General features: G+C 31.9%; 2 protein-coding genes across 2 annotated transcripts in view; one reads left to right on the top strand and one right to left on the bottom strand.

The window, feature by feature from the left end:
- LOC141342353 (dynein axonemal heavy chain 11-like) overlaps positions 1 to 17,338 on the bottom strand; it is a 260,969-nt gene that overhangs the window by 137,532 nt on the left and 106,099 nt on the right. The gene's annotated exons all lie outside the window — the stretch shown is intronic.
- LOC141342412 (dynein axonemal heavy chain 11-like) overlaps positions 1 to 17,338 on the top strand; it is a 98,677-nt gene that overhangs the window by 66,442 nt on the left and 14,897 nt on the right. Inside the window, exons 50-57 of the mRNA XM_073846857.1 lie at positions 5,338 to 5,577; positions 5,666 to 5,827; positions 8,092 to 8,285; positions 8,374 to 8,536; positions 10,189 to 10,312; positions 12,228 to 12,370; positions 12,480 to 12,641; positions 16,504 to 16,737. Of these exons, the coding sequence (XP_073702958.1) occupies positions 5,338 to 5,577; positions 5,666 to 5,827; positions 8,092 to 8,285; positions 8,374 to 8,536; positions 10,189 to 10,312; positions 12,228 to 12,370; positions 12,480 to 12,641; positions 16,504 to 16,737 (1,422 nt within the window). The remainder of the gene's footprint in view (positions 1 to 5,337; positions 5,578 to 5,665; positions 5,828 to 8,091; positions 8,286 to 8,373; positions 8,537 to 10,188; positions 10,313 to 12,227; positions 12,371 to 12,479; positions 12,642 to 16,503; positions 16,738 to 17,338) is intronic.

Genomic DNA, 17,338 nt, shown 5'->3' with positions numbered 1-17,338 from the left:
TAATTGTAATTGTAAAAGTTTTCTAAAAATGTTAGGTTTAATTATGCAAATGATGCATTATTTAATGAAATATGTACATTTCTAGTACAAAAATCTAAGCACTGGATGAAGTCAGTTTCAAAATTATCGTTTAATTTTTTTGACATATTAGAGTCAAATGTTTTTACAGAAGGGATTTTGGGCATCTCATATTGTCACTCCATAATTCAGAAAAAAATTATAACAGACAAAACAATGTATTTTTGACCATTTTAGGGGGAATAAAATGTTGTATAAAATTAGGCAAATTATATATGGACAAATCCCTCTATAATAACCTTCAGAATATAGACAGGAATAAAAATGTAAAGTTTGGTGCGTGTACATGTTTCTGAACTGGAGATTTATGGCTCAGTGTAGAAGAAAAAAATATTTTTTTTAAAACTGCTTTTAAAAATATGGATTGTAATTGAAATCTATTCACACAAATAGATAAAGTGCTATAAAAGAAACACTTAACAGTGTCTTTTGGGTGTTTTCTTTCCACTAGTTTGAAAAAACACTTTATGAAACACCAAAAAGCCCAAAATCTCAAACTTGACAGCTGCATGAAAAAGCAGTGTTTATGTGTCTCCCCTTAAAAAAGTTAAGTGTTAGAGTAAAAATATATTAAACAAACCTTTTATCATTCTCACCACTTTTTTGCCGTGTGGAAGTATTATTAACAATCATTATAATCAATTTCTATGCCACATATAGAAATACTTAAATAATGTAATAAATTATGTCAAAACTTATGTCAAAGTTTTTTAGCCTGGTTCTTATAAGAGTATCTGGAGATTTGGTTTGGTCCTTTAAATATATAAAAATAATAATAGTAATAATAATATCATTGGACTTTATATATATATATTTTTTTTTATTATAAAATAATAAGCAAAATAATGAAGTGGGGTAATATTATAATGTTTTAAAATAAAAAGGGAGTATTAAATAAAAATACAATTATTTTATAGTAAGCATAAAAATAAAATGATAATATATTAGCAAGCTTTTATTTTGGCAGGTTGTATACGCAAGTAAGTATATGCACTTCTGCCTGCGGAGCACTTACAGTACGTGCACCCCTGTCAATTTTACTATTTATAAAGTGGCATGCAGTGTCATGGACAATTGTGGTGCTGTATATTTTACAGTTTTGACTATTTAAAAAAAAATATAAGTTAATATATTAAAAATTAAATGTATTACAATTAAAGTAATTATAAAATGTTATTTTCTATAAAAGTAATATTAAATATAAACGTAACATGTTAGGGGTAAATAGGAATAATTAAACAAAATAATTAACAACAACGACAAAAAAGTTATCAGTTAATTTTTGGTCTAATTCAGTATGCTTTGGGTCATGACGAAATTCAAAATATATTAATTCAAAGGGAGACGGTTTTCAAATTATTAATTGTGTTTGTTCCATATGTAATGGCTTGATTGTATGACAGCGTTTAAATGGCATGTTAAAAAATAAAAAATATACAATTATGAGATTAAAGTCGTAATATTTCGAGAATAAAGTCGAAATGTTTTAAGTATAAAGTCGAAAATGTTTCGAGAATAAAGTCAAAATTCTTCGAGAATAAAGTCAAAATGTTTCGAGAATAAAGTTGAAACTTTATCCTCGAAATATTTTGACTTTATTCTCATAATTTTTAGTTTCTTTTTGAAATATTTTGATTTATTGCTCGTAATTTCGACTTTATTCTCAAAATATTTTGACTTTATACTCTAAATATTTTGACTTTATCCTCTAAATATTTTGACTTTATTCTTATATTTTTTTGTTTATTCTTGAAATATTTTGACTTTATTCTCCTAATTTTTAGTTTCTTCTTGAAATAATTTGACTTATTGCTCGTAATTTCGACTTTATTCTCAAAATTATTTGACTTTATTCTCAAAATATTTCGACTTTATTCTCAAAATATTTCGACTTTATTCTCAAAATATTTTGACTTTATTCTCGTAATTTTGAGTTTATTCTCAAAATATTCTGACTTTATCCTCTAAATATTTTGACTTTATTCTCATAATTTTTTATTTATTCTTGAAATATTTCGACTTTATTCTCGTAATTTCGACTTTATCCTCTAAATATTTTGACTTTATTCTCGTAATTTTGAGTTTATTCTCAAAATATTTCGACTTTATTCTCGTAATTTTGAGTTTTTTCCCAAAATATTTCGACTTTATCCTCTAAATCCTCTATCCTCTAAATACTTGCAATTTCGATATTATTCTCGTAATTTCAACATTATTCTCAAAATATTTTGACTTTATCCTCTAAATGTTTTGACTTTTTTCTCATAATTTTTTGTTTATTCTTTAAATATTTTGACTTTATGCTCGTAATTTCGACTTTATTCTCAAAATATTTCGACTTTATTCTCAAAATTATTTGACTTTATTCTCAAAATATTTCGACTTTATTCTCAAATTATTTGACTTTATTCTCAAAATATTTCGACTTTATTCTCAAAATATTTTGACTTTATTCTCGTAATTTTGAGTTTATTCTCAAAATATTTTGACTTTATCCTCAAAAAATTATGAGAATAAAGTCAAAATATTTAATTTATTCTTGAAATATTTCGACTTTATTCTTGTAATTTCAATTTTATCCTCTAAATATTTTGACTTTATTCTCGTAATTTTGAGTTTTTCCCCAAAATATTTCGACTTTATCCTCTAAATCCTCTATCCTCTAAATGCTTGTAATTTCGATATTATTCTCATAATTTCAACACTATTCTCAAAATATTTTGACTTTATCCTCTAAATGTTTTGACTTTTTTTCTCATAATTTTTTGTTTATTCTTTAAATATTTTGACTTTATGCTCGTAATTTCGACTTTATTCTCAAAATATTTCGACTTTATTCTCAAAATTATTTGACTTTATTCTCAAAATATTTTGACTTTATTCTCGTAATTTTGAGTTTATTCTCAAAATATTTTGACTTTATCCTCTAAATATTTCGACTTTATTCTCGTAATTTCGACTTTATCCTCTAAATATTTTGACTTTATTCTCGTAATTTTGAGTTTATTCTCAAAATATTTCGACTTTATTCTCGTAATTTTGAGTTATTTCCCAAAATATTTCGACTTTATTCTCTAAATCCTCTATCCTCTAAATACTTGTAATTTCGATATTATTCTCGTAATTTCAACATTATTCTCAAAATATTTTGACTTTATCCTCTAAATGTTTTGACTTTTTTTCCTCAATTTTTTTTTTATTCTTTAAATATTTTGACTTTATGCTCGTAATTTCTACTTTATTCTCAAAATATTTCGACTTTATTCTCAAAATTATTTGACTTTATCCTCAAAATATTTGGACTTTATTCTCATAATTTTTAATTTATTCTCAAAATATTTCGACTTTATCCTCTAAATGTTTTGACTTTTTTTCTCATAATTTTTTTTAATTCTTTAAATATTTTGACCTTATGCTCATAATTTCGACTTTATTCTCAAAATATTTCGACTTTATTCTCAAAATTATTTGACTTTATTCTCAAAATATTTTGACTTTATTCTCGTAATTTTGAGTTTATTCTCAAAATATTTTGACTTTATCCTCTAAATATTTCGACTTTATTCTCGTAATTTCGACTTTATCCTCTAAATATTTTGACTTTATTCTCGTAATTTTGAGTTTATTCTCAAAATATTTCGACTTTATTCTCGTAATTTCGACTTTATCCTCTAAATATTTTGACTTTATTCTCGTAATTTTGAGTTTATTCTCAAAATATTTCGACTTTATTCTTGTAATTTCAATTTTATCCTCTAAATATTTCGACTTTATTCTCGTAATTTTGAGTTTTTCCCCAAAATATTTCGACTTTATCCTCTAAATCCTCTATCCTCTAAATGCTTGTAATTTCGATATTATTCTCATAATTTCAACACTATTCTCAAAATATTTTGACTTTATCCTCTAAATGTTTTGACTTTTTTTCTCATAATTTTTTGTTTATTCTTTAAATATTTTGACTTTATGCTCGTAATTTAGACTTTATTCTCAAAATATTTTGACTTTATCCTCTAAATGTTTTGACTTTTTTTCTCATTTTTTGTTTATTCTTTAAATATTTTGACTTTATGCTCATAATTTCCACTTTATTCTCAAAATTATTTGACTTTATTCTCAAAATATTTTGACTTTATTCTCGTAATTTTGAGTTTATTCTCAAAATATTTTGACTTTATCCTCTAAATATTTCGACTTTATTCTCGTAATTTCGACTTTATCCTCTAAATATTTTGACTTTATTCTCGTAATTTTGAGTTTATTCTCAAAATATTTCGACTTTATTCTCGTAATTTTGAGTTATTTCCCAAAATATTTCGACTTTATCCTCTAAATCCTCTATCCTCTAAATACTTGTAATTTCGATATTATTCTCGTAATTTCAACATTATTCTCAAAATATTTTGACTTTATCCTCTAAATGTTTTGACTTTTTTTCTCATAATTTTTTGTTTATTCTTTAAATATTTTGACTTTATGCTCGTAATTTCGACTTTATTCTCAAAATATTTCACTTTATTCTCAAAATTATTTGACTTTATTCTCAAAATATTTCGACTTTATTCTCAAAATATTTTGACTTTATTCTCGTAATTTTGAGTTTTTCTCAAAATATTTAGACTTTATCCTCTAAATGTTTTGACTTTTTTTCCTCATAATTTTTTGTTTATTCTTTAAATATTTTGACTTTATGCTCATAATTTCGATTTTATTCTCAAAATATTTCGACTTTATTCTCGTAATTTTGAGTTTATTCTCAAAATATTTAGACTTTATCCTCAAAATATTTGGACTTTATTCTCCTAATTTTTAATTTATTCTTGAAATATTATGACTTTAATCTCATAATCTTAGAATTTTTGTGGCACTAAAACACAGTTGTTTGATTGTGGTAAAAAAAAAAAAGATGTGTAGTAAAAAAAAGTATATTGTATCCACCTTTTTTCCCCATAAGAATGGGACTGGCCATTTAGCTGTACGTACCTGTATAAAACAGCTCGTTTTGCTACTTGATATTGCAAATTAGTTTGTCTTACCATGTTATTTTAATGTGTTATCTTAACTATAAACACACTGGTTCACAGTTCACAGTTTTGCCGTTTACTGCATGTTGTTATTCTTCTCGTTGTTTCCCTATAGCTATTAAACCAGAAGTCTTGCCATAGTTTACTTGCACGTTGAAGAATATGGTGGATACCATAATATAAAAATTGTGTTTGAGAGACATCACTGACAAATCTTCATCCTAATTTTCATCAGAGGCATTTCACAGTGTTAGCGGTCGGCACACCCAGCTCTGAGACCCTCAGCTCCATCTTTGGCTCAATCTTGAGCTTTCACCTGCAGAGGTTGCCGTTCACCCCAGCTGTGGTGAGGAGTGCTCCTGCTGTGGTGAAAGCGGCTGTAGCCCTCCATGACAGGGTGCTCCAGCACTTCCTCCCCACCTCCGCAAAGTTTTACTATCTCTTCAACCTGTGGGATCTCTCTCGGCTGTTCCAGGTAAGCATTTCCTTTGTGCTCAGTAATTTAAACTGTGAATATGTTGAATCAGCCAACACTTTGTACCTTTGTTTGTATGTGCATGCAGGGTCTCCTGTTCTCCAGGCCAGAGTGTGTTAGAAAGGGTGCGGATCTGATTCGACTTTGGATGCATGAATCCAGAAGAGTATATTCAGATCGCTTTTCTGAAACATCTGACCTTCAGCTCTTCCATAGGCTGCAGGCAGACATCGCACGACAGGCCTCTGAGGTAAACCAGCAAAACAAGACATGTTTACTGCTGTTGAAGGGATAGTTTACCCAAAATTCAATTCTGTCATTATTTACTCACCCTTATGTCATTCCAAATCCTATCAGACCTTCATTCAACTTCGGAAACACAAATTAAGATATTTTTGATATTAAAGAAGAAAAAGAAAAATAACAAATTCATTCAACAATTTATTATCTTCTCTGTCAGTCTTCGATATGCATTCACAACAGTACCACGATGCATGCTTGTAAATTCTACGTCAGAATGCTAGCTCCTGCATCATGTTTTTGTTTTCTTTGAACAAAAATTTTTGTGTGAACTATCCCTTTAAAGCCTTCAATGAATCAGCATCTTTCACCAAAAAAAGTAAAAATAAATAAATACAACTGAAGGACACTACATTATTTCATTTTTCTCTTTTCTTTGTTTTCAGCATTATGGAATATTTTGCACAATGGAAAAAGAAATACACCAGATCTATTTTTAGAAATATAATAAACAAACAACAACAATATTTTAAGTGTTAAACAGAATAAAAAATAAATAAATAAATGCATTATAATAACAAATAAATAAAGAAGTTAAGTAATTATTTCATTCCACACTCGTACGTTAAAAATAAGAATATTCGAAAAATAGGATTAGAAATATACCAAAACATTGTTAATATAATAAATAAAATAGTAATAAATAAATAAATAAAAATAATTACTACAATTTATAATATAAATATATATCTGGTTTTGACTGGTTTTTAGCTGGTTTTCATTAAATTAACTGGTTTTAGCTGGTTTTTAGCTATTTTTGTTAAATTAACTGGTTTTAGCTGTTTTTTCTTAACCAACAAAACAATTAGTTTTTAACTGGTTTTACCAGTTTTTTCTAAACAAACTGATTTTAGCTGTTTTTGTTAAATAAACTGGTTTTAATTGGTTTTAGCTGGGTTTTTTTATTATATGAACTGGTTGTAGCTGTTTTTAGTTGGTTTTTTTTTTGCCAAATCTGCAAACCAACTGGTTTTAGCTTGTTTTTTCAGACGTGTTTTCAAAATTAACTGGTTTTAACTGGTTTGTAGCTGTTTTTTGCTAAACCAACTGGTTTTAGCTGGTTTTCAGGTGTTTTTGCTAAATCTGGTTTTAGTTGTTTTTTAATTATATGAACTGGTTGTAGCTGTTTTTAGCCTCCTTTTTTGCGAAATCAAGCTGTTTAGCTGTTTTTTAGCAGTTTTTTCCAAACCAACTGGTTTTAGCCATGTTTTCAAAATATGCTGGTTTTAGCTGGTTGTTAGCTATTTATTCTAAACCAACTGGTTTTAGCTCATTTTCAGGTGGTTTTTTTTGCCAAATCAGCTGGTTTTAGCTGTTTTTCAGCTGTTTTTGCTAAATTAGCTGGTTTAGCTGCGTTTTTGTTAAATGAAGTGATTTTAACTGGTTTAAGCTGGGTTTTTCTTCGCTAAATGAACTTTTTTTTGCTGAATAACCTGGTTGTTAGCTGTTTTTCTTCACTAAATGAACTGGTTGTACCTTAACACTTTTTTTGCTGTTTTTTGCTAAATCGGCTGGTTTTAGCTGGTTTTTAGCTGTTTTTTCTAAATCAACTGGTTTTATCTGTTTTTTGTGTTTTTGCTAAATCAGCTGGCTTTAGTTAGTTTTTAGATTATGTTTTGATCTATCTATCAATCTTTATAGAGTGTTATAGTTATAGCTAGCTAAACTTTCTGGCTATGCTTTTTCAAGCCAAGTTAAAGTTTGTTTTAAACTTTTTTTTTTATCTAGTTATATAATTATATGGTTAAACCAAAATTTATTCAGACACCTTCAACACATTATCACAGTTTATTCGCTATAGTTTAGAAAATGGTAAAGAAATATGACAAGAATTCAGAGTTAAACTATTTCCGAACAAATTCATCTTGATAATGTCAGATAACTTTGATAGAAAAATATGTAAGAAAACATGGCAAAGTGTCAAATTACATTTTTGGTCCAATTTTTTTTTTTTAATCAATTTTACTAGTAGTCCACTGTATGAAGAATTTGTAGGTATAATATGTCACAGTTTACTTTATTTTTCTATCCTCAAAAATCATATCTGTTGTCTGAATAATTTTTGGTTTGACTGTATATAATTAGATCAATAAAATAAAAACAATCCTGATTTTTCACTTTTTATTAGTATAACTCCAGACTCTCTATTATGCGATTTAAATATATATGTTATTCTATTGTCCTTTAACATGTTGTTCAATTTGTCTCCTATAGGAAATGGAGGAAGAGGCAGTGTTGCAGGAGCCACTAATATACCTACACAGCAGTGTGGGCTCTGCAGAACCTTCCTACATGCCTGTAGCTGGATGGGAGCAACTCGGCTGTATTCTCAATGAGGCTTTGGACAGCTACAACGAGCTCCACTCTGCCATGAACCTGGTGCTGTTCCAGGAAGCCATGCAGCATGTGTGAGTGCTACGTCTGCAGTATGTGCTTTAGTGAATACAGATTTAACTGTAATTACACACACATGGTTTTTTTGACTGGCTTCTGCAGGTGTCGTATCACTCGCATCCTGGCGTGTCCTAGAGGCCATGCCCTGCTCGTAGGTGTGGGGGGCAGTGGCAAACAAAGCCTGACCCGCCTTGCCGCCCACCTCTCCAACATGGATGTGTTCCAGCCCACCCTCAGCAAGGGCTACAACATACAGGACCTAAAGGTAACCGCGTCCTCAGAGTTCACGCCAATAGACCACACAATACAATCAATGGCGTGCAAGATGAAAATTAGAAAACCACATACAGCAGAAACCACAACAAATGTGACGATGATGTTGTGCCAAACCATCAGCTGCCCAAATCATAGTACCCATCACTGCTGTGAGGTGAGGATAAATCTAAAATAGCGGTGATTCATTACCAGAGATCAAGCTTTCTTTTAGACAACACTTTCCCTGATCAATACCCCGTCCGGCTCCATCGATCTCATTTAGTCCTGCCCGGATGCAATGGGGAGTAATTGCCAGATCCTATTAAAGAACCAAGGCAAATATTTCAATGCCCTATTGATGAGGCTGCTGCTATCATTTCATTCATCAGTGTGTGGTAAATCTGAGGCCAGTTGGCTGAGCTGCATTGATCTCTATACACTCGACACTCACTGTTTGATGCCCTCTACACTTAATCATGAAAAGACACTTTATCTTGGTCGCATCCTGTTTCTATGCATATATGTAAATTTACAATATTGCATTTGGGCCTAAAAGACACACCACACCTACAGTTGAGGTCAAAAGTTTACACCCCCCTTTTAGAATCTGCAAAATGTTAATTATTTTACCAAAATTAGAGGGATCACACAAAATTCATGTTGTTGTTTGTTTAGTACTGACCTGAATAAGATATTTCACATAAAAGACACAGTGGAATTTATAAAAAATTACCCTGTTCAAAAGTTTACATCCCCTTGTTTCTTAACACTGTGTTGTTACCTGAATGATCCACAGCTGTTTTTTTGTTTAGTGATAGTTGTTCATGAATCCCTCGTTTGTCCTGAACAGTTAAACTGCCTGCTGTTCTTCAGAAAAATCCTTCAGGTCCCACAAATTCTTTGGTTTTCCACCATTTTGTGCATTTGAACCCTTTCCTACAATGACTGTATGATTTTGAGATCTGAACAACAGCAAGCAGTTTAACTGTTCAGGACAAACAAGGGACTCATGAACAACTATCACTAAACAAAAAACACAGCTGTGGATCATTCAGGTAAGAACACAGTATTAAGAATCAAGCGTATGTAAACTTTTGAACGGGGTCATTTTTATTAATTCAACTATTATTTTCTCTTGTGGTCTATATGTAAACATCTTTTATGTGAAATATCTTATTTAGGTCAGTACTAAATAAACAACAACACGCATTTTGTATGATCCCTCTTATTTTGGTAAAATAATTAACATTTTGCAAGGGGGGTGTAAACTTTTGACCTCAACGGTATGACGATAATGACACAGAGTAGCAATATCATTGGAATCACTTTTAAAGCTTTTTTATTTTGTTCAGCTGAAGATTGATAAAAACATTAATAGCCAATCAGGATCCAGCAACTTTAGAGCTTGAGCATTTAAAGTGACTTTTGTGTATGTTGCTTTTAATGATTTTTTTGTCATTATTAAAGAGAAAAACTGGGAAGGTGACAGGAAAGAAAGAGGGTAAAATGAGATCGGAACACGTTGCGGACAAGATTCAAACTCAAATTTCCCACATGAGCACCATAACTCAATGTTTCACGTTCTAACTGCTAAGCCACAGCTCAAACTTTTTTTTTTTTTTGAACGCTGGTTGTGCTTGACTGTCTCTCATGTATTTTCAGACTGATTTGGCTGGACTGTACTTGAAGACGGGGGTAAAAAACATCCCCACGATCCTGCTCCTCACAGACGCTCAGATCCCAGAGGACCGTTTTCTCGTCATCATCAGCACCCTGATCTCGTCAGGTCAGAGCCTCCCGCACACGCACACATTTATACACGCCACAGGGGGGCTCATTGTGTGTTGGTCTGATGAATGGGAAACATATGTAAATGGAGCGGGGCCAGTGAAGTAGATTAAGGGTGACTGGAACAGGCCTGCGTGTCATTGGATCAAGACCCTCAGAACACAGATGGTGGCTCTCATCTGTCACCGATGTCAAGCGCAGAGGTCGGAGACCCGCTTAGTGCTTGAACCAGAATAAAGCGGCAGAGTTAACAAATGTAACATAATTTAACTGATGCGTGTGTAATTGCTAATGCTTAAATGCACCAGAGAGAGGTTATTTCTACATGCCATAAAGGATTTGTTTGAATAGCACTTATTTGGCAGTGTGTTTTGTTTTTATATTTTCAGTTTTAATTTTAAAGATTATTAATTTTGTTGTGTGCATTTTCATTTATAATAGTTTCTTTATAAACTTTTTTGTGCTCAAATATATCTAAATAGTTTCATTTTAGTACTTCAACTAAGCTTACTTTAGGCAACATATCTATTTTTTCTAATTATAGTGTTTGATGTAATATTTATAATATGTTATTTTATTTTATACAAAAAAAAAAAAAAAATTGGCATGAAATGAATATTCACCCTATATATTTTCTAAATGCTTGTTATTATAGATATTCTTGTAAACAATTTATTCATGCACTTGTTTCATTTTTGAGCTCAAAATATGTATTCAAAATGTAAAAACGACTTAATACGTTTGTGATGCTTGTCTAAGTTCCATTAATTTGATCAAAAATACAGAAAAAACTGTAATATTGTGAAATAATATTGCAATTTAAGTCTTCAGTGTCATCCTTCAGAAATCATTCTAATTTGCTTATTTATTATCAATAGTGGAAAGAGTTTAATACAGCTTAATATTGATAATAAATAAGCATATTCAATTGATTTCTGAAGGATCACATGACATTGAAGACTTCAATTGCAAACAATATTATTGTTTTTTTCTGTATTTTGGATCAAATAAATGAAACTTAGACAACTATAACAAATGTATTAAAAAAAAAACCATTAAAAATCTTACTGATCACAAACTTTTGAATGGCAGTGCATCACCAGAGAGAAGTCGTTTTTACTTTTCGATTAAATATTTTGAGGTCAAAATGTTAAAAATGAAACAAATGCATGAATGAATTGTTCGCAAGACTGTCTATAATAAGCATTTAGAAAATATATATGGTGAATATTCATTTCATGCCAAATTTAACTAAAATATATTTTTATTACAATATTACAATGATTTCTGAGTGATCATGTGACACTGAAGACTAAAGACTGAAGAGTAATGGCTGCTGAAAATTCAGCATTGCATCACAGAAATAAATTATTTTTAAAAGTATAATAAAATAGAAAACTGTTCTTTTAAATTGTAATAATATCACACAATATTACAGTTTTTTTTCTTTATTTTTAATCAAAAAAATGCAGCCTTGGTGAGCATAAGATACTTCTTTAAAAACATAAAAAATCTTACTGATCCAAAACTTTTAAATGGCAGTGTCTATGCCAGATGTCCTCAATAATTTTGTCCACCTTCATCTGGTTTCATTTTTGAATACACAATCTCAAGATGCAATCAACAACTAATGCATAGAACAAAGTCCTGGCTTTACATCTTTCTCTGTAATCCATTACACTCGACTGTATCTCACAATGCCTGCTTTATTGCAACTTTAACAACAGAAATGCTTATTTGTGCCATTTTATGCATTAATACTACTGTATCTAATCTAAAGTGTTACCTAGATATTATCTAACATTAACTAGTGTCTTAATGTTACTTGCTGAATATAAAGCTTTGTAAATACATAAATGCATGTGACCCCTGTTTAAGTGGAATAAACATGTTTATTGGTGGTCTGGCCCCAGGTGAGATCCCTGATCTGTTAAGTGAAGAGGAGGTGGATGGTGTTAGAAAAGCTGTGAGGAGTGAGGTGCGGCAGCTGGGTCTGCTGGACAACAACGAGAACTGCTGGAGCTTTTTTATGAATCGTGTGCGACAACAACTCAAGGTCTCACAGCAGTGATTGTTTATTTTCATATACACAGCAGTTACAATGTATATTGCATATCTTGTTGAGATCAGTGTCAACAGTGTGTGTGTACTGTACGTGTGTGTAGGTTGTGCTCTGCATGTCTCCAGTAGGCAACAGCCTGCGTCTACGTGCCCGGCGTTTCCCGGCCCTGCTGAACTGCACCACTCTGGACTGGTTCCAGGAATGGCCCCTGGAGGCCCTCCAGTCTGTCAGCCTCAAGTTCCTGCAGGACATCCCAAGTATTCAGGTAAACCTGAGCATCCGTCAGCCAGCCGAAGTAGCTTCATTGGGTTTAGTTATTTAATACCATATTGATTTATAGTTTACATGAAGCGGTTTTAATTCATTTCTTACAATTGGCTTAGCAAAAAGGTTTAATTTTTCATTTTACACAGAAACTAAAAGGCTAAAAGACACTGTAATTGTTTCGCATTTACATGTGCACCAGATTCCTCATCATTAGCTCGACTCTGAAGTGAAGACAAATGGCTGATCACATGCACAGTGAGCTCAATGACAGACGCAGTTTCTCTCTCTCTCGGCATTGTTGTTTTCCCTGCACCAGTGGAACGATCACTAAGCAGGATCATTTATGCTAATAAAGCAACGGTGATTAATACACACAGACTGACCCTCAGAGAAGCCACAGCTGTTTGAGCCAGACTGTGTGCTTGTGCTGAGAGTTTGTACGGGGATGTGGGAGTGTGTGTGTTGACTCGTGACCAGCTGTGGGTTTGTTTTCTCTTTGCGTATTTCACTCACTGTTAGACTATTATACTGGAGTATAGAATGTAGGGCTGTCAGTCAATTAAAATATGTAATCACAATTAATCTCATAATGTTTGTAGATAACGCATTCAGTTGCTTTTTACGGAAAGTAAAATAAATTATAGGCCTTTGTTACACAAAGCAATTTGAGTGGATGAGAAGAGAAAGATTCGTCTAACAGTCACTCTCACAACAAACATCTTCTCAAACTGCTTTAAAACTTCTCAAACTGTATCAAAACGCACAGGAAATGCAAACGGGGAACTTCTTATTTTATGGTGTATATCACAATATAGTTATTTTTGCTTTAAATACGGTCTTTAATGTCACTTTAGTGTCGATATCACAAAAAAACTACTAGCCTAAAAACAAAACAAAATGAAAAAAAAACCTCAAGCTCACTGAAGACAAGTAAACAGTCAGCGATTTAAAAAAAAAACAGTAAGAAACTAATTACAAGGAACAGGACAAAACAACTACAGTACAAACAAACAAGAAACACTACATACATTGTATGAAGTAATCAAATGTATAAAAACTGCATATTCTTCACTGTAATTTAAATATATCATTCATATTAAAGTTACAAAAGTGATTTAGTCAAGAGCAATGGGAAATTTTCTTTTTTTGTTGTTTGATGAACATGAATGACAGACAGCAGGAATATTAGACTGCTGTCACTTTAAAAGCTGCCCAGATTCAGCTTTCACTTAAGACCTAAATTACTGTGTTTACGAGGATAATTGCAAAGACGAGCATTTTAACACATACAGGTGTGTGTATTTAACCGTTCAAGGCCTATAAAGCAGCTGAAATAATACACTTTCGTGACTACGTAGCGCAGCAACGTCATGTGAGTGTGCAACCACGTTAGAGATGATAGTCCAAAATCTCTACCGGTTGACAGATTTTCAGTATATTGCCCACTCCTAAAATTACCCATCATTTACTTATAAATGACTGATACACTAGGGACATTTCTACCACTTCCAAAAGTTTTGATCAGTTTTTTAAAATTCACACAGAACAGTATTGAAGCCTGTTTCCACCAATGAATAAAAAAATTTTAAATGTTATTGCAACTTTTTTTTTTCTCGCAATTCTGACTTTTTTTCTCAGAATTGTGTGATATAAGCTCGCGACTGCAAGTTATAAAGTCAGAATTGCATGATATAACTTGCAATTGCAAGTTTATAAAGTCAGGATTGGCAAGATATAAAGTCTCAATTGCGACAAATGCAAGTTTGTATCTCACCACCCACCATTTTTTCTCGCAATTGCAAGTTTATATCTCACAATTCTGACTTTTTTTTCCCAGAATTGTGAGATATGAAGTCCAATATTGAGGGTAAAAAAACTATGTTCTCAGAATTTAGTTTAAATTACTATTTATAATTTACTTAATTCGCAATTGCGTGTTGTAAAGTAATAATTGTGAGTTTACGTCTCTGAGTATATATCTCTATTTCAGAATTGCGAGTTTATGTCTCACAGTTCTGACTTTATAACTCGCAATTGCAAGATTATATCACGCAATTCTGAGGAAAAAGTCAGAATTACGAGTTTGTATCACGCAATTCTGAGAAAAAAAATCTGAATTGCGAGTTTATATTGCAATTCTGAGAAAGAATTGCAAATTTGTATCATGCAATTTTAAGAAAAAAAGTTAGAATTGCAAGTTTATATCTCACAAATGTATGACTTTATAACTCACAATTGCGAGTTTGTTTCACGCAATTCTGAGAAAAGGTAAAACATGTATATCTTGGAATTCTGACTTTAAAACTCTCGGTTGCGGGTTTATATCTCACAATTCTGGAAAAAAAAAATCAGAATTGCAAGTTTTTATCTTGCAGTTCTGACTTTAAAACTCGCAATTGCAAGATTATATCACGCAATTCTGAGGAAAAAGTCAGAATTACGAGTTTGTATCACGCAATTCTGAGCAAAAAAATCTGAATTGCGAGTTTATATTGCAATTCTGAGAAAGAATTGCAAATTTGTATCATGCAATTTTAAGAAAAAAAAGTTAGAATTGCAAGTTTATATCTCACAAATGTATGACTTTATAACTCACAATTGCGAGTTTGTTTCACGCAATTCTGAGAAAAGGTAAAACATGTATATCTTGGAATTCTGACTTTATAACTCTCGGTTGCAGGTTTATATCTCACAATTCTGAAAAAAAAAAATCAGAATTGCAAGTTTGTATCTTGCAGTTCTGACTTTAAAACTCGCAATTGCGAGTTAGTATCACAATTCTAAGTAAAAAGTCAGAATTGTGAGTTTGTATCAAGCAATTCTGAGAAAAAAAAGTCAGTATTGTGTGTTTATGTCTCGCAATTCTAACTTTATAACTCGCAATTGCGAAAAATGAGAAAAAGGTTAAAATTGCGAGTTAACATTTTGTATTGTTTATTCAGTGGTGGAAATACAGAGTATAACTGTTATAATGTCTTATTAATTAAATTATATAATAATAGTATATAATAATTTCTTAACACATTTACTTTGGCCACCCTTTTAAATTGCCACTCGAAAACTTTTAAAAGTATGTATGTTGAAAGAAACGGTTCTTAAAGCCATTCTAACTATTTTTATATTTTTAATGACTATATTTCTGTATCTTTTATATATTCGCTCTTGGATTAGATTTATGATCAAATCCCACCTTTGTGCAACATTTTTTTATCTAAATGTGTTTGTAAGTGTAAAAAGCAGAACTGCAGAAAAAAATATTACTTTATTTCTGTCACAGGTAAATGTGACCTTTGAGTATAAGAGATTGATGGATTGTTTACATGCATTTAACTCAATACGTTGTTTATCAAATAGCATTATGTCAGATCTTCATTTATAACCGTCTCCTTTTTCCAGCCAGTTACATGTACATGTTTTATTGCTTTTCAGTGAATTATGATCTGTGTTCTTGCATCTTTTAAAATGCATTTGCCTTTGCGTGAATTGATCTTTAACAGTCTGATAAATGAGTCAGTCATCAGACAGCAGTGTACATCATAAATAACCAATAAACAAAACACAACGTGCAGTCTCAGAAAGTTAGAAGCCATGTGACATAAACGCTCGCCCTACTTTATACAGGGTGTCACCAGCCTCGGCCATTATTTTCCCAGGTCTCTACCAGCTTAATCTTCCCCCCGGCGCCCTACACCTAAATTTCAGATTGAGTAAGTCCAGAAGCCAGCAAAAGGCATACAAACTTGGAGATGAATTCAGGATTTATGAAGATGATATTTCAGGGCCCGTGACAGCCGAGGATGTTAAAGAGCCTTTAATCCGTACAGGTCCCTCTCTTACCCTCTCTACTCTCGCCTTTACAGCCGGCCGTTCGGGAATCCATCAGTCTTTTCATGGCCCACGCTCACGTGAGTGTCAAGCAGGTTAGCGAGCACTACTGCCGCAATGAGAAGAGGCACAACTACAGCACGCCCAAGAGCTTCCTGGAGCAGCTGAGACTTTACGAGAGTCTGCTGGGAAAGAGAGAGAGGGAACTGCAGCTGAGACACGGCAGGCTTCAGTCTGGCCTTCAAAAACTCAAGACGACAGCCTCTCAGGTGTGTAGAGCTCATCGGCACCACAGGGTTCAATGCAAGCTCCTCAAGGCTGGAGTCGATGAATGAGAATTGAGAAGAAATGTAGTTACTGCTAGTTAATATGCCCAAGATCACTCACCGAAGGCTGAGGGACTCATAAACCTTGAGTCTGATAGTCTGATGATTGCTTGCCTTTGTGATATAGGGTTTAGTATTCAAATGTTGCAGAGGTTTTTATCTGGTAATGGGATCTAGATTAAAAAAAAGTTGCTTTTACAACTTTCAGCAAGTTGTAAAAAGCTGTTTGTGAGGTCTTGGAGAACTCTGATTATGAGATTAAATTTGATCATTACATTTTGTGTTTGATGAAAGCACTTTAAAAGAAGATTGTGAAAATTTATATTCAGAAAATTGAGTTTCTTTTTATTTGTAAATGAACATTTTTAACCAAAAAGTTTGAAAATTTGAAAATTGTAGCCAGATAATATGCAGCCATATTGCACAGGATTGCGTTTATACAACTGTTCGATGGCATGAGTGTATAAATACATAAGAAACAACAACGGAGCGTCTTTAAAAACCCTCATATGTGCAAACCTCTTCCTTCCACCACGGATTCAAA

This window comes from Garra rufa, chromosome 9 (genome assembly GCF_049309525.1).
Source record: "Garra rufa chromosome 9, GarRuf1.0, whole genome shotgun sequence".
NCBI classification, from domain to species: domain Eukaryota; kingdom Metazoa; phylum Chordata; class Actinopteri; order Cypriniformes; family Cyprinidae; genus Garra; species Garra rufa.
This window is presented reverse-complemented; position numbering and strand designations above follow the sequence as displayed.